Source organism: Pristiophorus japonicus, chromosome 19 (assembly GCF_044704955.1).
Source record: "Pristiophorus japonicus isolate sPriJap1 chromosome 19, sPriJap1.hap1, whole genome shotgun sequence".
Taxonomy (NCBI): Eukaryota; Metazoa; Chordata; class Chondrichthyes; family Pristiophoridae; genus Pristiophorus; species Pristiophorus japonicus.
In genome coordinates, this window is record NC_091995.1 from 25563279 (window position 1) to 25584679 (window position 21401).

Genomic DNA, 21401 nt, shown 5'->3' on the forward strand with positions numbered 1-21401 from the left:
TGCCCTTTTGAGCATCCCTGATTATAATCGCTTGACCATCTGTGCCCGTGACTTCTGTTGCCGGGGACCTAAGCTCTGGAACTCCCTCCTTAAACCGCTCCGCCTCTCTACCTCCCTTTCCTCCAAGACACTCCTTGAAACCTCCCTCTTTGACCCAGCTTTTGGTCATCTGCTGTAATTTCCTCTTATCTGTCTCGGTGTCAAATTTTCTTTTGTCTTATAGGTGGCCTTGGGACATTTTACTATGTTAAAGGCGCTGGTATATAAATACAAGTTGTTGTTATGTGGTATAACGAATGACAAACGCGAGCGAAACACTAGGCGTAATGGATCAATGCAACGTATATTATGGGGCAGCATTAAAAATTAGTGACCGAATAACCCCCATTGACTGAACATTGTGTAACAGAAAAGCAGGAAAGCACGCAGCCGCTCCCATTGTTTGAGAATAATATCACATTTTGACAAGGATCAAAGTCAGGAAATGGGAAGACCGTTACTGTTAGGAAATGTTTTTCTTTTAAAAAGGCCAAAGGATGAACCCATGCCCAGGTCACAGATTGGAGCCTCAGAGAATAATTCATCAGCCAGCCCCCTGATGGCTCAGTAAGTGAAGGCACTGCCTGGGGTGGTACTCATCGATACACACCTAAGCCTGCGTCCCTGCACTCCTTAAATATCACTGCATGAGCTGGGAATCTGCCCTCTTATTTAAATCCCATTCCCAGTTTCACAGTCCAACAGCCAAACTCCACTGTGGCTGAAAAGTTAGAATAAAACCATGAAAGAATCCCAAATCTACCAACATGGCCCCACCAGCTCGGAACATCATTCAAACTAATAGTGCCCACGGCTGTTCTCCTCCCCCATGTACAGCTGGCTCAGGCTGAGATGTTAGAAGCCACAGAATGAGAGGAGGGCCCACCAAGCCCACTTCTTTCACGGTCCTGGGGTACACTCTATCCCAACTCATCAAATCTCTTGAAGAAAGACTCGGTAAAAACGTTCACTAAACACCAACACTAATCCAGCCTTAGGTATTACACTTGCCCACCCTATATTACACACCTGTCTCCGCTCCTGCGATTATTTCAATAGTTACAAAGTAATACTGTGGTTCAGGGGCCATCACAACTCGAGCGGCTGTTTAAGAACAACATTAAATGAGCAATCTCACCTGCAGTGTTTATGTGTTGTACAGCGTTAACTCACAGACAACAGGGATAAACAAAATAACCAGGGAAAACCCAAGTCTCGAAAAATCCCCTGATATGAGGGGAACGTCTACTGCAGGATTGATGGGAAAGTGATGACGAGTTGAAGAATATACCAACGGTAATTTTAACTCTGGCCGATGGTCTACAACGAGCGATATCGGATCAGCCGCCCATTTTGCCGCTCTCCTGGTTTTCATTTCTATTGATTGGCGGCCAATCCGATAGCGTCTGTTTTGCACTGTCGCCCAAAGTCAAAATTACCCTCAGGGACTGTGCAGCAAGGAGTTCCCCAGGGGACTTTCAAACTGTGAACATATCATCAATATGGAAAAACATTAAACCCACTCGCCCATAATTTGTGGTCAGCAGCTTGGCAAATGCGTTCACCCCCAGCCCCAAAGTAAGCTTCCCTCACAGATCTGTGGCAAGAAGTTTGGCTTTTCCGACGTGCAGTTGAAATCATCGTAGTTTGGTGGGCTGAACAGCCAAACACAATGCAGAATTCTCACAGACCGAGAACCGGGAAGTGAGTAAGCTCTTTTCCCAAGGTGTGGAAAATGGCCCACGTTGTCCAAGGTCATGCCATGGATTTTGCTGCCCCAAGTGGAGGAAGAGCATCCGGGAGGGTGCTGAGCACCTCGAGTCTCGTCGCCAAGAGCATGCAGAAACCAAATGCAGACAGCGGAAGGAGCATGTGGCAAACCAGACTCCCCACCCACCCTTTCCTCCAACCACTGTCTGTCCCACCTGTGACAGAGACTGTAATTCCCGCATTGGACTGTGCAGCCACTCTTAGAGTGGAAGCAAGTCTTCCTTGGTTTCGAAGGACTGCTTATGATGATGAAGCTCTTTTGAATCTAACTTGTTAAAAATGTTGGAGAGCAATAAAAAAGTTTGAGCTTCTCACATGAGGAAAGGATAATCCTGAAATAAAGATGAACGAACTTTAAAAAAATATTTTTTTTTAATGTTTCTTAAAAATTGTAACTTTTATTAAAGTGGATAGATTTGACACTCCATGAAATTTAAATTAGTTTTTTTTTAGGGCCGTAACATTTGTTTAACAATCAATATGTTGTTAAAGCCACAGTTACACCTAATACAAAAGGGTCGAACCGCTAATGGGTTACTTAACAGTGGTATTACCGCGGATGAGACGATTTTTTTTGGTCAGTTTCTCTAATTTCACTTTTATACTGAATGCCAGCTATGGCTGGGGAGGGGGCTGGGGGGTTTGACGGGGGTGGGGGAGGATGTGTTGGTGAGGGGCCACAGCGCAGACAGTATCAGAGCAGTGAATGACTGACCGCAACTTCAGGATATCCATGTTCGGATGCGCATGCGCTACATCCTGAAGTTGCAAAGAGTTTCAAGGGGATAGTAACAGTGAATGCTGTTATTACCCATCACAAATTCCGGGCCACTGCACCCGTTACCAAACCAAAATCCTCAACGTTAGGATATGTCTCTTTAAATGATCTCAACCCGACCTGCAACTGACATTGGTGCTGATTTGCATACAATTTGCTTACAATAAAACACGGGCAGTAACTTGGACAGAATAGTATACAAATGGTATGTTTGCTTTTGTTACGAAGGGATTCGAGTACAAGAGGAAAGAGGTCTTACTGCAATTAGACAGAGCATTAGTGAGGCCACGCCTGGAGTACTGTGTACAATTCCGGGGTCCGAAATTCACCCCGGCCCGAAACGGGTCGCACCTACCGATCCTGAAATGTTTTTTCCGCCACGTCGGATGAGGTCGCCTCTTCGGCAAAATTCAGCTCTTTGTCATTTATTTTGAAGCGACCTGGAAGTAGGTCATAATGGGGGCATTCTAGAGGGGTGGAAGTGGAGACAGGATGGAGTCACCGCTGCTGTCAATCATCATCGGAGCGGTGATGATGTCATGAAGTGTGCGCACCACCATGTCTCTCCCCTTCACTTAAAGGGGAGAGACGCTGCTATATTTTAGGTTAGGTCCACTGGGCCACCAGAAACATAGAAACATAGAAAATAGTAGCAGGAGTAGGCCATTCGGCCCTTCAAACCTGCACCACCATTCAATAAGATCATGGCTGATCATTCCCTCAGTACCCCTTTCCTGCTTTCTCTCCATACCCCTTGATCCCTTTAGCCGTAAGGGCCATATCTAACTCCCTCTTGAATATATCCAATGAACTGGCATCAATAACTCTCTGCGGCAGGGAATTCCACAGGTTAACAACTCTCTGAGTGAAGAAGTTTCTCCTCATCTCAGTCCTAAAAATCCTACCCCTTATCCCAAGACTGTGTCCCCTGGTTCTGGACTTCCCCAACATCGGGAACATTCTTTCCGCATCTAACTTTTCCAGTCCCCAAGACAAGTTAGCCATTCGGCACATTGCATTTGCTAGAACAATCCGAAATGAATCCCATGCTTGGGTTCTCTCCATAGCTGTACCGGAATGTTACCAGGGCACCAACAGTTAAATTATGAGGAGAGATTACATAAACTAGGCTTGTATTCCCTGGAATATAGAAAGTGACTTGACTGAGATTTGAGAGGAATTGTTACGGTAGATAAAAAATCCTTTTCTGCTGGTGGGGAAGCCTAGGACAAGGGAACAGAACCTTAAAATCAGAGTCAGGCCAGCCAGAAGAGGTTAGGAAATACTCCGTCACACAAAGGGTGCCAGAAGTGTGGAACTCTCTCACACAAAAAGCAGTAGATGTTAGCTCAAATAATAATTCTAAATCTGAGATCAATAGATTTTTGCTAGACAAAGTTATTAAGGGATATGGAGCCAAGGTGGATGGATGTAGCTGGAATGTATCAGGCCGGGGGAGGTGTCTTCACCTCGGAAACAGAAGGCTCTCAGTGGTCCCATTTATAAGGGGCTGCATTTAATTAAAAAATAAAATTGGGTTTCTCTTCAGGAACCCAGAACACGATCACAGCCTTGAACCCCAGATGTGCCCCACATTCAAATGTATTGGCAAGTTATGTCTCACAAGGTGTATTTCTGGTTACCCAATGCCAGATGCCTTAACATAGGGAGTCCATGCCCCCAGCCGTGACCCTGTTTAATCCTTGTTTAGGTCTCCAAAAGACTATTGTGGAATCCCAGCTGTAAGGCCGAGACTCAGCATTTCTGGGTCCTGGCCTCATTTGTGGCTTTTCTCACATCCTTCCCTACATCAGTAAAAACAGTCCGAGCATCTCAAGCCTCTTCACCGGAATCACCGAAAAACACCCTCCACAACTATCACCACAATTAAACAGTTTATAACATGCATCAATTAATAAAAATACATTTTGTACTATGATTCACAAACTAATAAAGTTTGTCTCCTGCAGTATATCAATCCTATATTTATTCACATTTATCGGCGTGCAATTTCACAATGCCTTTCATGTGAAGCTGCAGAAGTTTGTAGAATTCATTAGGCATTGAGTGAGCTGTACCTGGCATCATATTGTCATAGTAATGATGGTGGAACTGGTTTCCATGCACACCTTTAGAGAAGGGCCAGAATCCATACACCCATACTTCCTCACACAGCTCCATTGCTGCGCTTAATATAATAAAACCGGGAGAAAGACGATATTCTTTAACGCCTTTGCCTTTCCAGAACGGAATGATAGTTTTCATGTATGATGGATTTAAAAATATTGCCTTCTGTTTTGTTCCAAAATCTTGTAGAGTGTAAGAAACTTTAAATGAAGGTGACGTATTGATTGAATAAGAAAATGCAAGCAGCAGAATAAATGCATCTTTATAGGCAGATATATAGTCCACAAAAGGTTTTCTCCTTAAATTCAGACTTTGGTACCTCCTTGTAATGATACTTGGATTGGCTGTCACAATATCTGTTTTAGTTCCCACATCATCCATATAATCCATGACAGGGGGAAGATTACAACTGAATACAAAGTCAGCCTGATTTATTTCCATTCCACAGCTGCTGTTAGTTAGAACTCCTCCATTTCCAACAACAGAGCAACGTTTAAATACATGGTCTTTGAAAGGATCTGTCTTAGGAATCAGTTTAAGAATATCTTATGTAATCCTCATAATTGTTTTAGGTTCTGCATCAAAGCTCAGATTTATTCCCAGTGGCGTATTTTGAGTTGCATTACAACATTTCTCCAACTCTGATCTTAAAATTGTGTGCTCTTCAGGATTCTTTTTCCACTCGCATTTCTGAATTTCCTTGACTAGTTTAAGAAAATCATCTTCAGAAAACCTCATTGGTTTAAGAGTAAGTGCTTTGCTCAGCTCCGCACATTCTGATGAATTAAGCTCCAGCTGACTCTTCCATTTCTTCTTCTCGACGCTGAAATCATTTGGCTTAACTCCACTCATCCAGAAGATGAAACAGACACAAAATAATGAAAAAAATAAACCAGGGAGGGTTTCGGCCGGGCCAGCGGCCTGGCACCCAAGAGGTGGGCGGCCCGGCCAAATCCTGTGTGCGTAATTGGCCGGCCGATCTAGAAGTCAGCCGGCAAAAAAAATTAAATGGCGGCCGCGGCAGTGGTCCCTCGCCTTTAATGGCCGCCGCGCAACCAAGTCCCACACACAGAAAACAAGGTGCACCGATTATGCACTTAGAACGGTCGGCAGGGGCGGGGCAGAAGTGGGGAACCTCAGAAAAATCCCCGAGCTGAATTTCACCGGCGGCGGTCACTGGACCGGAAGTTGGCGGCTGCTCGACTCCACCGCTTAGCTGCCGCTTTCCGGCGGTAAGCGCCCTTTTTTGGGGAGCTGAATTTTGGCTCCCAAGAAATATCCTTAGAGGCAGTGCAACAAAGGTTCACTTGACTGATTCCTGGGATGAGGGGATTGCTCTATGAGGAGAGATTGGGTAGACTAAGCCTATATTCCCTCGAGTTTAGAAGAATGAGAGGTGATCTAATTGAAACATATAAAATTCTTAAGAGGCTTAACAGGGTTAATGCTGAGAAAATGTTTCCCCTGGCTGGGGAATCTAGAACACAAGGTCACAGTCTCAGAATAAGGGGTCGGCCATTTAGGACTGAGATGAGGAGAAATTTCTTCACTCAAAGGGTTGTGAATCTTTGGAATTCTCTAACCCAGAGAGCTGGGGATGCTCGTTGAGTATATTCAAGACAGAGATCGATAATTTGGGGGGAAATTAAGAGATATGGGGATAATGCAGGGAAGGTGTTGAGGTAGAAGATCAGCCATGATCTTATTTGAATGATGGAGCAGTCACGAAGGGCCAAATGGCCTACTCCTGCCCCTATTTCTTATGTTATGATTTGTATCCTGTTATGCCAGCGTAATTAATTTGGCTGCTTATAGTATCTCTCAGTGAGGGCTCACGTCAATTACAGGGTATGTGGGCGGGGATCTCCATTGCAACATATGTTCCAGCTGGCACATGATCACTCGGGAGGACAAACTTCCACGCTCTTCCCCCCCTCCCCTCCCCTCCCACATTATGGCGGTAGCAGAGGGATCTACTGTACCCAGCAGGGATCTCTCCATGATGATAGGTATCAAAGACTATTTTTTTTTGGCAGGGGAAGGGTGTCTCTCTATTATTCAAGGGATCTGTTCTCGTACTCCAGTTACCACATTTTTTACATTGTTTTAATTTGAAAGTTTTCAACATTTGTTTTTTAGGCTGATATCGGATGTTCTGAGTTAGCGTAACTATTGATCTATCTCAGTGCTGAGAGTTTGCAAATTAAAATGGGCAACGGGGCTGGAGTGGTGAGAAGTTTCACTTCATTTTTAAAATTAGGGAGATTTCTTCAACAGCACTTCCCAAACCTGTGTCCTATACCACCTAGAAGGACAAGGGCAGCAGGCACATGGGAACACCACCACCTCCAAGTTCCCCTCCCAAGTTATACATCACCCTGACTTGGAGATATATTGCCATTCCTTCATCATCGCTGGGTCAAAATTCTGCAATTCTCTCCCTAACAGGACTGTAGGATATACGGCACAGAAACAGGCCATTCGGCCCAACTTGTTCATGCCGGTGTTTATGCTCCACTCGAGTCTCCTCCAGTCTTTCCTCATCTAAATGTATCTGCATAACCCTCTATTCCCTTCTCCCTCATATGCTTGTCTAGCTTCCCCTTAAATGCATCTATACTATTCGATACAACCACTCCCTGTGGTAGTGAGTTCCACATTCTCACCACTCTCTGGGTAAAGAAGTTTCTTCTGAATTCCCAATTGGATTTCTTGGTGACTATCTTATATTGATGGCCTCTAGTTATGCTCTTCCCCACAAGTGAAAACATTCTCTCTCTATCCACTCTATCAAAACCTTTCATGATTTAAAAAACTTCTATTAGGTTACCCCTCAGCCTTCTTTTATCAAGAGAAAGACCCAGCCTGTTCATTTTTTTCCTGATATGTATACCCTCACATTTCTGATATCATCCTTGTAAATCTTCTCTGCATCCTCTTCAGTGCCTCTGTATCCTTTTTGTAATAGGGTGACCAGAACTGCATGCAGTACTCTAAGTGTGGTCTAACCAAGGTTCCATACAGGTTTAACTTCCCTACTTTTCAACTCTATACCTCTGGAAATAAACCCTAGTGCTTGGTTTGCTTTTTTTATGGCCTTGCTAACCTGTGTTGCAACCATTAGTGATGTGTGTATTTGTACTCCGAGATCCCTTTGTTGCTCTACCCCACCTAGACTTGCACACTCCAAGTAATAAGTGACCTTCCTATTCTTCCTACCAAAACGTAATACCTCACACTTATCTGTGTTGAACTTCATTTGCCATTTATATGTCCATTCTGTAAGTTTATTGATGTCCTACTGTAATTTGTTGCAGTCCTCCTCAGTATTGACTAACCCCCCCAATTTGGTGTCATCTGCAAATTTAGAAATTATGTTTTTGGTTGCAAAGTCTAAATTGTTAATATAAATTGTGAACAACAGTAGTCCCAGCAATGATCCTTGTGGAACATCACTACCCAACTCCTGTCACTGTGACTAGCTACCCTTTACCCCTATGCTCTGCTTTCTCTCTTGAAGCCAGCTAGCTATCCATTCTGCTACTTGTCCCCTGACTCTGCATTCTCTGACCTTGTTCATCATTAATCATCGTCTATTAAGGAGTACTTTATTGAAGGCCTTTTGAAAATCTAGATAAATTACATCTACTGCATTACCATTGTCTACTCTCTCCGTTACCTCTTCAAAAAATTCAATGAAGTTGGTCAAGCAAGACTTTCCCTTTTGATATCCATGCTGACTATTAATTACTATTATTTTGGTTTCTAGATGTTCTTCTATTTTCTCCTTTAGTAGGGATTCCATTATTTTTCCTACCACCGATGTTAAGCTGATTGGTCTATAATTCCCTGGACATGTTCTATCCACCTTCTTAAATATAGATATTACATTTGCTATCCATCAGTCCTCTTGCACGACACCATTTTCTAATGAATTATTAAATGTGTAGTAATGCCTCTGCTATCTCTTCCCTAGATTATTTTAAAATGTGTGGACGCAATCCACCCAGACCAGGGGTTTTATCCTCTTTCAGTTTGACTAGTTTATTTAATATATACCTTTTTTTTAATGCATTTATCTCATTACTGATCTCATCATCCAATGTTATGTCCACCTGCTCTATCTCCCTGGTAAATACTGAAGCGAAATAATTATTTAATGTTTCTGCCATCTCTCTATTGTTACTGGTGATATTAACCTGTCTATCCCTTAACGGCCCTATTCCCATCCCAACCTTCCTTCTTTATTGATTCACCTGTAAAATATTTTACTATTTTGTTTTATGTTCCTCGATAATTTAGTTTTATAGTTCCTCTTTGCCTTGCCTTCCTAATTGTGTTTTTTAGACTTATCTCCTAATCTCTTCATATTCTCCCTTATTATGCATTCCCCTGCTGTCCATTTACTTAATGTATGCCTCTTTCTTTACCCTCAATTGTTCCCCTATGGCTTTATTCATCCATGGAGCCCCATTAGTGTTTAATTTGTTCTTTCCTTTTAGCAGAATATATTGTTCCTACACTCTGTTGAACAGTTTTAAACATTCTACATCATTGTTTGCCTACTTTTACTTCTCTTATCTGCTCTGGTTCATTCCTCATCACTAGATCCAATAGTGAATCCTCCCTTGTTGGGCTTTTTACATATTGATTTAGAAAGGAGTCCTGTACACATTGCAGGAATTGCAATCCATTATCCCCTTTACCTACCTCTTCTGTCCAATTAATATCAGGGTAGTTCAAATCCCCCATGATTATTATTCTGTTTTTTACTCATTTCCATAATTAGTCCACATATTTCTTCCTCCACCTCCCTTCCACTATTAGGTGGTCTGTAGACTACATATATTAGTGTGATTGATGCTTTATTATCTTTTATCTCTATCCATATGAATTCTATTTTAGTCTTGCTGATAACTAATTTTTCTACTGCCATATGTTATCCCGAATACGTACAGCTACTTCACCTCTCCTTTTCCCTCTGTAACTGTTCTAAAGACATTATATACTGCAATGTTTAATTCCCAGTCCTGATTTTTCCGTAGCCGTGCCTCAGTAATCCGAGTTATGTCTGGTACCTCACAACGCATGACTGTATCCAGCTCTCCTGTTTTATTACGGACACATTGATGTACAGATAGTTGAACTAATAAGAGTTTTATTTGAATAAGAGTTCCTCTTTGGTGCAGAAATTGCGGTCGGAGGCTTCATGCGACCTGAAAAATATCGCCGAACTTACCTGATGGTCCTGGGTTTCTATGCGTAGGCCTGCGTAGAGGCCCACGTATCCCAGGGATGTAGGCATTTTGCAAGCGTCCCTGGGATCATCTGGGCCGGCTGAACCAATCAAAGAAGGGGCATTCCCATTCATAGTTGTGGTAAGTTCTGTATATATAGAATCACCATAAGTATGAATGGGAATACCCCAAAAAATACACAAACACTTAGAATAAAAATTTTTAAAACATCACATATTTGAAATCAAAATGGTGACTAATTTTTAAAACAAATTTTAATTTTTTGAAAAATAAATTTACATATTTTAAAGGGTCTAAAATAAACTTCTCATTTCACAGGTTTTTAAACTGTTTAAATTATTGAAATAAAAATATTTTTCTGTCTTAGCCCTGCTTTTATCAAGCATAAGAATTTCACGGGAAGAAGTTGGGCATATAGCCTAACTCTCCGCCTGCAAATGTCCATTTCTGATAGATATGTACAATCTATAAAGAGGATTCTTGGCAGATTACAAGTTCCGAGTTTAGACACCTGCTCAGTGCATGCCTAAACTCGGAATTTGCAGGGGCTTTACGGATGTGTGCACACCTCGTACATGCCCATAGGGGCCGCGAATTCAGCCCCATTATGCTTAACCATCTTTTTAGACTCCTGTTCTACAACTCTATTTATTTATTGCCTTGCCATCAACGTCCTCACTTACTTTATTCTTTCCTATGTTCTCTTTTCCTGTTTTGTTTATATTTAGGCTGGTTACATTTCTTGTGGACCCCTGCCTGCATCTTCACCACAATGACTGCAGCGGTTCAATAAGAACGTGAGAAATAGAAGCAGGAGTAGGCCATATGGCCCCTCGAGCCTGCTCTGCTGTTCAATAAAATAGAAACATAGAAATTTACAGCGCAGAAGGAGGCCATTTCGACCTTTGTGTTCACGCCGGCCGACAAAGAGCAGCACGGCCCTTGGTCAGCAGCCTTGAAGGTTACATATAAACCTACGAACAGTGAACCATTGCGGAAAGGCAAAGAGCACCCAGCCCAACCAGTCCGCCTCACACAACTGCGACACCTCTTTCTACTGAAACCTTCTACACTCCATCCCAACCGGAGCCATGTGATCTCCTGGGAGGCGCAGAAACCAGATAAAAACCCAGGCCAATATAGGGAGAAAAAAAATCTGGGAAGATTCCTCTCTGACCCATCCAGGCAATTGAAACTAGTCCAGGAGATCACCCTAGCTGTATTCGATTCCCTGCTGAAATTACCATTATATCTGCGTCGGACAACAAAAAGTTAGCCAGTATAATCCCAATTACCAGCTCCAGGTCTGTAACCCTGCAGGTTACGGCACTTTAAGAGCCCATCCAACCATCTCTTAAAAGTGGTGAGGGTTTCTGCATCCACCACTCTTCCAGGCACTGAGTTCCAGATCCCCACAACCCTCTGCGTAAAGAAGCCCCCCCGCTCAAATCCCCACTAAACCTTCCACCAACCACCTTAAAACTATGCCCCCTCATAATAGACCTCTCCACCAATGGACATAGGCCCCTATTATCCACTATGTCCAGACCCCTCAATATTTTGTACACTTCAATGGCGGTCTCCTCTCAAACTCCTCTGTTCCAATGAGAACAAACCCAGCCTATCCAATCTGTCTCATAACTAAGATTCTCCTTTCCAGGCCGCATACTAGTAAATCTCCTCTGCACCCTCTCTAGTGCATTCATGTCCTTCCTATAATACTGCGACCAGAACTGCATGCAGTACTCCAGCTGTGGCCTAACCAAAGTATTATACAATTTAAGCATAACCTCCCTGCTCTTATATTCTATGCCTTGGCCAATAAAGGCAAGCATTACGTATGCCTTCTTAACCACATGATCCACCTCGTCTGCAACTTTCAGGGATCTGTGGACAAGCACTCCAAGGTCCTTTTGTTCTACACTATTAAGTGGCCTACTCCTTATTAGCCCTCCCACTTCTCGGAATTAAATTCCATTTGCCACTGCTCTGCCCATCTAACCAGTAGGTTGATATAGAAACACAGAAAATAGGTGCAGGAGAAGGCCATTCGGTCCTTCGAGCCTGCACCGCCATTCAATAAGATTATGGCTGATCATTCCCTCAGTACCCCTTTTCTGCTTTCTCTCCATGCCCCTTGATCCCCATAGCCGTAAGGGCCATATCTAACTCCCTCTTGAATATATCCAATGAAGTGGCATCAACAACTCTCTGCAGCAGGGAATTCCACAGGTTAACAACTCTCTGAGTGAAGAAGTTTCTCCTCATCTCAGTCCTAAATGGCCTAACCCTTTTCCTAAGACTATATCCCCTGGTTCTGGACTTACCCAACATAGGGAACATTCTTCTCGCATTTCAACTGTCCAGTCCCGTCAGATTCTTATACGTTTCTATGAGATCCCCTCTCATCCTTCTAAACTCCAGTGAATAAAGGCCCAGTTGATCCAGTCTCTCCTCATATGACAGTCCAGCCATCCCTGGAATCAGTCTGGTGAACCTTCACTGCACACCCTCAATAGCAAGAATGTCCTGCCTCAGATTAGGAGACCAAAACTGTACACAATATTCCAGGTGAGACCTCACTAAGGCCTTGTACAACTGCAGTAAGACCTCCCTGCTCCTGTACTCAAATCCCCTAGCTATGAAGGCCAACGTACCATTTGCCTTCTTCACTGCCTGCTGTACCTGCATGCCCACTTTCAGTGACTGAGGAACCATGACACCCAGGTCTCGTTGCACATCCCCTTTTCCTAATCTGCAGCCATCCAGATAAGAACATAAGAATTAGGAACAGGAGTCGGCCATCTAGCCCCTCAAGCCTGCTCCGCCATTCAAAAAGATCATGGCTGATCTGGCCGTGGACTCAGCTCCACTTACCCGCCCGCTCCCCATAACCCTTAATTCCCTTATTGGTTAAAAATCTATCTATCTGTGATTTGAATACATTCAATGAACTAGCCTCAACTGCTTCCTTGGGCAGCGAATTCCAGATTCACAACCCTCTGGGAGAAGAAATTCCTTCTCAACTCGATTTTAAATTGGCTCCTCCGTATTTTGAGGCTGTGCCCCCTAGTTCTAGTCTCCCCGACCAGTGGAAACAACCTCTCTGCCGCTATCTTGTCTATCCCTTTCATTATTTTAAATGTTTCTATAAGATCACCCCTCATCCTTCTGAACTCCAACGAGTAAAGACCCATTCTACTCAATCTATCATCATAAGGTAACCCACTCATCTCTGGAATCAGCCTAGTGAATCGTCTCTGTACCCTCTCCAAGGCTAGTATATCCTTCCTTAAGTAAGGTGACCAAAACTGCACACAGTATTCCAGGTGCGGCCTCACCAATACCCTATACAGTTGCAGCAGGACCTCCCTGCTTTTGTACTCAATCCCTCTCACAATGAAAGCCAACATTTCATTCGCCTTCCTGATTACCTGCTGCACCTGCAAACTAACTTTCTGGGATTCATGCACAAGGACCCCCAGGTCCCTCTGCACCGCAGCATGTTGTAATTTCTCCCCATTCAAATAATATTCCCTTTGACTGTTTTATTTCCCAAGGTGGATGACCTCACATTTTCCGACATTGTATTCCATCTGCCAAACCTTAGCCCATTCGCTTAACCTATCTAAATCTCTTTGCAGCCTCTCTGTGTCCTCCACACAACCCGCTTTTCCACTAATCTTTGTGTCATCTGCAAATTTTGTTACACTACACTCTGTCCCCTCTTCCAGGTCATCTATGTATATTGTAAACAGTTGTGGTCCCAGCACCGATCCCTGTGGCACACCACTAACCACCGATTTCCAACCCAAAAAGGACCCATTTATCCAGACTCTCTGCTTTCTGTTAGCCAGCCATTTCTCGATCCATGCTAATACATTTCCTCTGACTCTGCGTACCTTTATCTTCTGCAGTAACCTTTTGTGTGGCACCTTATCGAATGCCTTTTGGAAATCTAAATACACCACATCCATCGGTACACCTGTATCCATCATGCTCGTTATATCCTCAAAGAATTCCAGTAAATTAGTTAAACATGATTTCCCCTTCATGAATCCATGTTGCGTCTGCTTGATTGCACTATTCCTGTCGAGATGTCCCGCTATTTCTTCCTTAATGATAGTTTCAAGCATTTTCCCCACTACAGATGTTAAACTAACCGGCCTATAGTTACCTGCCTTTTGTCTGCCCTCTTTTTTAAACAGAGGCGTTACATTAGCTGCTTTCCAATCCGCTGGTACCTCCCCAGAGTCCAGAGAATTTTGGTAGATTATAATGAATGCATCTGCTATAACTTCCGCCATCTCTTTTAATACCCTGGGATGCATTCATCAGGACCAGGGGACTTGTCTACCTTGAGTCCCATTAGCCTGTCCAGCACTACCTCCCTAGTGATAGTGATTGTCTCAAGGTCCTCCCTTCCCACATTCCCGTGACCAGCAATTTTTGGCATGGTTTTTGTGTCTTCCACTGTAAAGACCGAAGCAAAATAATTGTTTAAGGTCTCAGCCATTTCCACATTTCCCATTATTAAATCCCCCTTCTCATCTTCTAAGGGACCAACATTTACTTTAGTCATTCTCTTCCGTTTTATATATCAGTAAAAGCTTTTACTATCTGTTTTTATGTTTTGCGCAAGTTTACTTTTGTAATCTATCTTTCCTTTCTTTATTGCTTTCTTAGTCATTCTTTGCTGTCGTTTAAAATTCTCCCAATCTTCTAGTTTCCCACTAACCTTGGCCACATTATACACATTGGTTTTTAATTTGATACTCTTGTTTATTTCCTTGATTATCCACAGCTGGTTATCCCTTCTCTTACCGCCCTTCTTTTTCACTGGAATATATTTTTGTTGAACACTATGAAAGAGCTCCTTAAAAGTCCTCCACTGTTCCTCAATTGTGCCACCGTTTAGTCTGTGTTCCCAGTCTACTTTAGCTAACTCTGCCCTCATCCCACTGTAGTCCCCTTTGTTTAAGCATAGTACACTCGTTTGAGACACTACTTCCTCACCCTCAATCTGTATTACAAATTCAACCATACTGTGATCACTCATTCCGAGAGGATCTTTTACTTGGAGATCGTTTTATATTCCTGTCTCATTACATAGGACCGGGTCTAAGATAGCTTGCTCCCTTGTAGGTTCTGTAACATATTGTTCTAAGAAACAATCCCGTATGCATTCTATGAATTCCTCCTCAATCCTCGTGCAGGCCATGACATTCCTCTTAATTATCAACCACACAGTTTTACTGTCGTCTGCAAACTTCTTAATCATACTGCCTATATTCAAATCTAAATTGTTGATATATACCACAAAAAGCAAGTGACCCAGTATCGAGCTCTGCGGAACCCCACTGGAAACATCCTTCAGGTCATGGCTGATCTGATCTTGGCCTCAACTCCACTTCCCTGCCTGCTCCCCATAACCCTTGACTCCCTTATCATTCAAAAATCTGTATATCTCCATCTTAAATATATTCAATGACCCAGCCTCCATAGCTCTCTGGAGCAGAGACGTGCAAAGATTCACGACCTTCCGAGAGAAGAAATTCCTCCTCATTTCCGTTTTAAATGGCCGACCCCTTATTCTGAAACTATGCCCCCAAGGCAGCAGTTCACCACCACCTGCTCAAGGGCAATTTGGAATGGACACTAAATGCTGGCCTTGTCAGCGACACCCGCATTCCATGAACAAATCCACAAAAAAAATTCGATATTTAGGATGTTGCAGTAGTGTCTTGGAGTGATAGGTGCTGCAGATCCTTTGAGAGTGGGTTCGACACTTTTATTCAGTTCTGCGATTCTGAAACCTGTTTACTTGTGTGATCAAGTGCCCCTTTGGGATGTCCAGCCCTTCTAATCCTTGTGTTTTCGGCACCAATTCAGTGAATCGAAGACAATGCAGCGTCCTGCGCATTTTTACATCGATATTTGCTTTACTTGTTTTTTTGATCAGGGGCACTTGCGATCAAGTCTATTGGAGCCCAGACAGCTGCCATATCCCTATCCACTCCCAGTGCTCACACTGCAGTGATAATTGCCAGTCCTTTTCAAATTATCAATGAGAAAGATACTGGGCGTTATCCACAGGGGGAGGGGGGGGGGGAACAATTGTAATCAGGCGCAATTCGTACAGTAAGATCGGAAAGATCAGGGCATCCGCTCTGGTCCCAATCCTCCTTTATAATATTCAGTTACACGGGGTACACTGTTTTACAAGGACCCTGATGAATCATCTGCAGCGAGGCATTCTTGCCGTTGTGCACCATTTTATCAGAGGGGGTCAGATGCCATCAGCAGCATTAAACACGCCATTATCGCTTCGGCCCGAAGTACTCCCACCATTCCCGCACTGTGGTCTCGGCTAATGTGATCATCTCAAGCCCGGAAAGGGTAATGCATCAGAATTTTTGAGCGGAGAGTTTTTCTCGCTCAACGCCATACTCTACACACAGAAACACAGTCCTCGATGGGTGAAGGGCGGGGGGAAGAGGGACACAGTCCTTGAAGGGGTTGGGGTAAAAGGTGGAGGGGGACGGGAGCGGAGAGAAATCGCTTAATCGAAACTGACAAAAGACATTGCACCCGACGCTTTTAATCGCGTCTGCTCCATCCTTTATTTCCGGGACGTCCCCATAAACTAAAAATATGAACTCACCCCCTTGCTCGTTCAGGACTGTCAGAAGTAGCCAGCTGATAACTATCCTGGGTGGATTTTTAGAGCCTGGACTGAACATGTCTTTTGTTAAGAGATGTCCGTTACTAATCGACTCGAGTAAAAATATGGGGGGTGTGACCTCTCTAATGGGCGTGGCTATGAAGATATTCTGTGGCGAGAAGGCGAAATGTCTCAGGCCGGTGACCTTTCGTCTGAACTGGAATAAGGTTAGAGAGGGAACAATTTTCAAGCAAGAAAAGGGAGGAGGTGAAGAAAGAACAAAAGGGAAGGTCTGCGATAGGCTGGAAGACAGGAATGATTGAATGACAAAAGGGATGATTGTTATGTATGTAAACTTTACCAATGTGTAAGACTTGCCACCAGGGGGAGCAGCTGTGGGAGACCCAGGGGTTACCTGCATACCCTGGGCAAGCAGGTATAAAAGGCAGTCTACCATGCTGCTTCCTCACTCTGGAGTTATATTAAAGAGACCAAGGTCACAGCAGTTTGAGCTTACAGCATGCAGTCTTGTGGAGTTATTCTGAACATAACAATGACAGTACAAAGCAAAGACTAAAAATTCGACTGCGCAGTGCTCATTGTTTGGGTGCTACAGTGCCACTTTGGGACGAAAAACGAAAATGGCATCCGAGTCGCATCAGATGCTATTTTGGTGAGGGCATTAGTGTCGGCGCTGGGAGCGTGCACCAAAATTATGTAGAGTGAGCAGATCATGACCTCAATTAGTATGCAATGCTGATTTGACGCCAGTGCTGCTATTTTCGTCCGCAACACTGGAGCCAACGCGCTGTGTTAACCTCGCAGAGCTAAATGCGCGTTCAGCAACAGCAAGGACTGCTCCCCCCCCCCCACGCCCTGCCACAACAGATATTTAAAGGGATCATCACCTACTTACAGGTTTGCTGCTGATTAATTTCTACTGGTAAGTTTGTGGGGGGTGTTAGGAGCTTTCCAGAGTTGTTTAAAGTTGGTGAGGTGACAGCAAGTGGTGCTGCACGTGGAGAAATCCTTGGTTCTGACATCAAGGGTTCTGGCCAGACCACGTGCTCTCAGTCATGGTTGCTTTAGTTGTCATCCCCCTTGGCCTGCAGCATGACGGGGAACTGTAGCAGAGGCAGCGGAGAAGAGGACAAGCTACTCACAGAGGGAGGAGGGGGAGAAGAGCTCTCTGCAGGATGCCTTACCCACCCAGGATCGTCCGAGAGCAGATCTCAGCCTGTACCAGGAGCAGTGTGTGAGGGGTCTGCACTTTACGAAGGAGGTGCTCACAGAACTCTGCCACCTCTTGCAACTAGACCTGCACCTTCACTCCAGGGAAAGGATCGTGCTGCCGGTGGCTGTGAAGGTGACCGAGGCACTGAATCTCCTTGCATTGGGATCCCTCCAGGGTCGAGCAGGTGACATCTGTAACATCTCCTCTGACCAGAGAAAAGTAGGCAAAGTGTACGTGTTACTTTGCCAGGATAGTGAGCTTCCATTTGGTGCAGGGTGACTTGGACAGGTTAGGTGAGTGGGCAAATGCATGGCAGATGCAGTTTAATGTGGATAAATGTGAGGTTATCCACTTTGGTGGCAAAAACAGGAAGACAGATTCTAATCTGCATTGTTTATCTGTAAAGCATGCACTCCCATGTTTTGCCACCAGGGAGCGCATCCCCTGAAGTCCCAAGGGATCCCAGCATCCCTTGGGAGCACTGTATATAAGCAGGCCCCTAAGGCCTGTTGCTCACTCTGGAGTGTCTTAATAAAGACTGAGGTCACTGTTACTTTAACCTCCATGTGTGCAGTCTCATCTGTGTTAGGAACACAATAACTGGTGACGAGTATACGAATCCAACACAAAAATGCAGCAAACTGTGTGCATCCTGGATAAGTTCTCAGAAGGTGAGGACTGGGAAGCCTATGTCGAACAGCTAGACCAGTACTTTGTAACCAATTAGCTGGACAGAGAAGGAAGCGCTGCAAAAAGGAGAGCGGTCCTCCTCACGGTGTGCGGGGCACTGACCTGCAGCCAAATGAAGAATGTTCTGGCTCCAGTGAAACCCACAGATAAGTCGTATGATTTGCTGTGTACACTGGTTCGGGAGCATCTTAACCCGAGGGAGAGCATGCTGATGGCGAGGTATCGGTTCTACACGTGCCAGTGATCTGAAGGTCAGGAAGTGGCGAGCTACGTCGCCGAGCTAAGGTGACTTGCAGGGCAATGTGAGTTTGATGACTATCTGGAGCAGATGCTCAGAGACTTTTTTGTACTGGGCATAGGCCACGAGACCATCCTATGAAAACTTTTGACTGTAGAGACACCGACCCTCAGTAAGGCCATTGCGATAGTCAGGCGTTTATGTCCATCAGTGATAACATCAAACAAATCTCTCAGCACACAAGTGCTAGCAATGTTCATAAATTAACTGGAACTGAGTTTGCGAGCAGAAATGTACAGGCAGAAACCATGAGTCTGCAACTGCCAGCAGGCCTCAGGTGACCCAGATGACTCAGAGTCTGCAACAAAGGATGAATGCAAAGTAATTCACCCTTGTTGGTGTTGTGGAGGCTTCCATTCAGCCTATTCATGCCGCTTCAAAGGGCATGTTTGCAAGAGATGTGGAACAATGGGGCACCCTCAATGAGCTTGCAGACGAGCTGAAAGGTCTGCAAAACCTGCTAACCACCACTTGGCAGAGGAAGATCGGTCCATGATGGATCAAAGCAATTTCGAGCCTCAGAGAGAGGAGGCAGATGCTGAAGTACACAGGGTGCACACATTTTCAACGAAATGTCCACCTATAATGCTAAATGTAAAATTGAATGGCTTACCTGTAGCTATGGAACTCGACACTGGCGTTAGCCAATCCATCATGAGTAAAAAGATGTTTGAGAGACTGGTGCAACAAGGCATTCAGTCCAGCCCTGAGCCCCATCCACGCGAAACTGAGAACGTACACCAAAGAGCTCATCACTGTCCTGGGCAGCGCCAGGGTCAAGATCACCTACGAGGGCACGGTGCATGAACTGCCACTCTAGATTGTCCCGGGCGATGGCCCCACACTGCTGGGAAGGAGCTGGCTGGGCAAAATCAGCGGGAACTGGGGTGACATCTGAGCGCTATCACATGTCGATGAGGCCTCATGTACCCAAGATCTTAACAAATTTCCTTCCTTTTTGATCCAGGCATTGGAAACTTCTCCAGGGCGAAGGTGTGGATCCACTTGGTCCCAGAGGCGTGATGCATTCACCACAAGGCTCGAGTGACCTCACATGATGAGAGAGAGAGTGGAAATCGAGCTGGACAGGCTGCAACGTGAGGGCATAATTTCCCCAGTGGAATTCAGTGAGTGGGCCAGCCCAATTGTTCGACTACTCAAAAGTGATGGCACGGTCAGGATTTGAGGTGAATATAAAGTAACTATTAATTGTTTCTCGCTACAGGACCAAGACCCGCTGCCGAAGGCAGACGACCTATTTGCGACATTGGCAGGAGACAAGACGTTCACCAAGCTCGACCCGACTTTGGGCTACATGACACAGGAGCTGGATGAGTCTTCGAAGGGCCTCACCTGCATCAACACTGTTAGATCTCTTAATTTCCAATGAAATACGAACTCCGATTGTAGCTTTAATGTAATTTTATTCTGGCAGCAGCAACAAGGTCTTGGCTTTAAGCGAGGCCTTTGTCCTTCTGAGTCCACATGACCAAAATGGCTCTACTTATACCTGATTCAATTTACAGAAATGAACTCGCCTTCTTTGAGCTTATTGGCTCAATTGATAGTCTGTTAACCTTTAATTGGCTCGCTACCCAAGGTCCTAAAATGTCAAGTTGATTGATGACTTAATGCAATGTGGTCTGTGTTTTCTCAAAACTGCAGCCAGGCTGCAGAGCTTGAATCCTCTATCAATCCCCCCTTTGATTCTTTCACAAACTGAATCATAAAACATCAGGTATCACTGGTTAAACATTCTACAAAATAATTTCATACATGTTAATAGAGTTTCCTTCTAAAATTTGTTGATGTGTTTCACCACATGTCTGGACTAGTAGCTTCCACACAAATTTACACCAACCCAAATTCCATCGTGACCATAATGGAAGCCTGGTTTTAGTAGGCTAATTAACCTTATTCCAATTTAATCCAAATCAATATCTTAATTCAACCAGTAAATAACCTTCCCTTAAGCATAACATACCCCTGTGCCACGTACAGATGGTCTGCTGGGACCTGCAAGGTGTCTCACCTGCGGGACAGCAGCTACAGCTGCCTGGTTGCAACAACATTTAATCAACATAAACAAACAATATAAAAGTAAAACAATTACAACAAATAGAATTAAACCTTCCACCAATGAAGTTCCTATTGAACCTAGCCATTCAGTGGCTCCGCCCCACAAAGTGAATGATGGGGGTTGCTTAAGTTTTTCTACCTCCTTTTGGATATGCTCCGCTAAGTGGGTAATTTCTTCGGAGCTATCTGGGATATACGTGCAACACTCAGTTCCGAGTAGAGCGCAAGTATCTCCCTTTTCAGCCAGGATGCAATCAAGGGCCAGTCTATTTTGCAGGGCTACAGTGCAGATTGCTATCATTTCTGCATTGATTTTAACTAGGGCCTCTGAGGTATCATTGGCTACCCGTTCCACAACGGATGCCATGTTAATGGATTCCCTTGCCAGTTTGGCGGCCCCATACCTGGGGATCAGAATGGCAAAGAACCTCTCTGTTTCTGTGATAGCTCTCTTAGGACGGTGT

General features: G+C 44.4%; 2 protein-coding genes across 6 annotated transcripts in view; both read right to left on the reverse strand.

The window, feature by feature from the left end:
• Positions 1-16762, reverse strand: part of LOC139229802 (SLAM family member 9-like) — a 62185-nt gene extending 45423 nt beyond the window's left edge. For all 5 annotated transcript variants that reach the window (XR_011587808.1, XM_070861392.1, XM_070861393.1 and 2 more), the window contains exon 1: positions 16637-16762. Coding sequence is in view for 4 of the 5 variants with exons in the window: in XM_070861392.1 (XP_070717493.1) it covers positions 16637-16715 (79 nt within the window). In the remaining variant the exon portion in view is untranslated. The remainder of the gene's footprint in view (positions 1-16636) is intronic.
• Positions 4574-5566, reverse strand: LOC139230576 (alpha-2,8-sialyltransferase 8F-like). The gene is given in 1 exon segment (XM_070862400.1): positions 4574-5566. A coding segment is annotated over 1 exon segment (993 nt).
• Positions 16763-21401: the final 4639 nt, after the last annotated feature.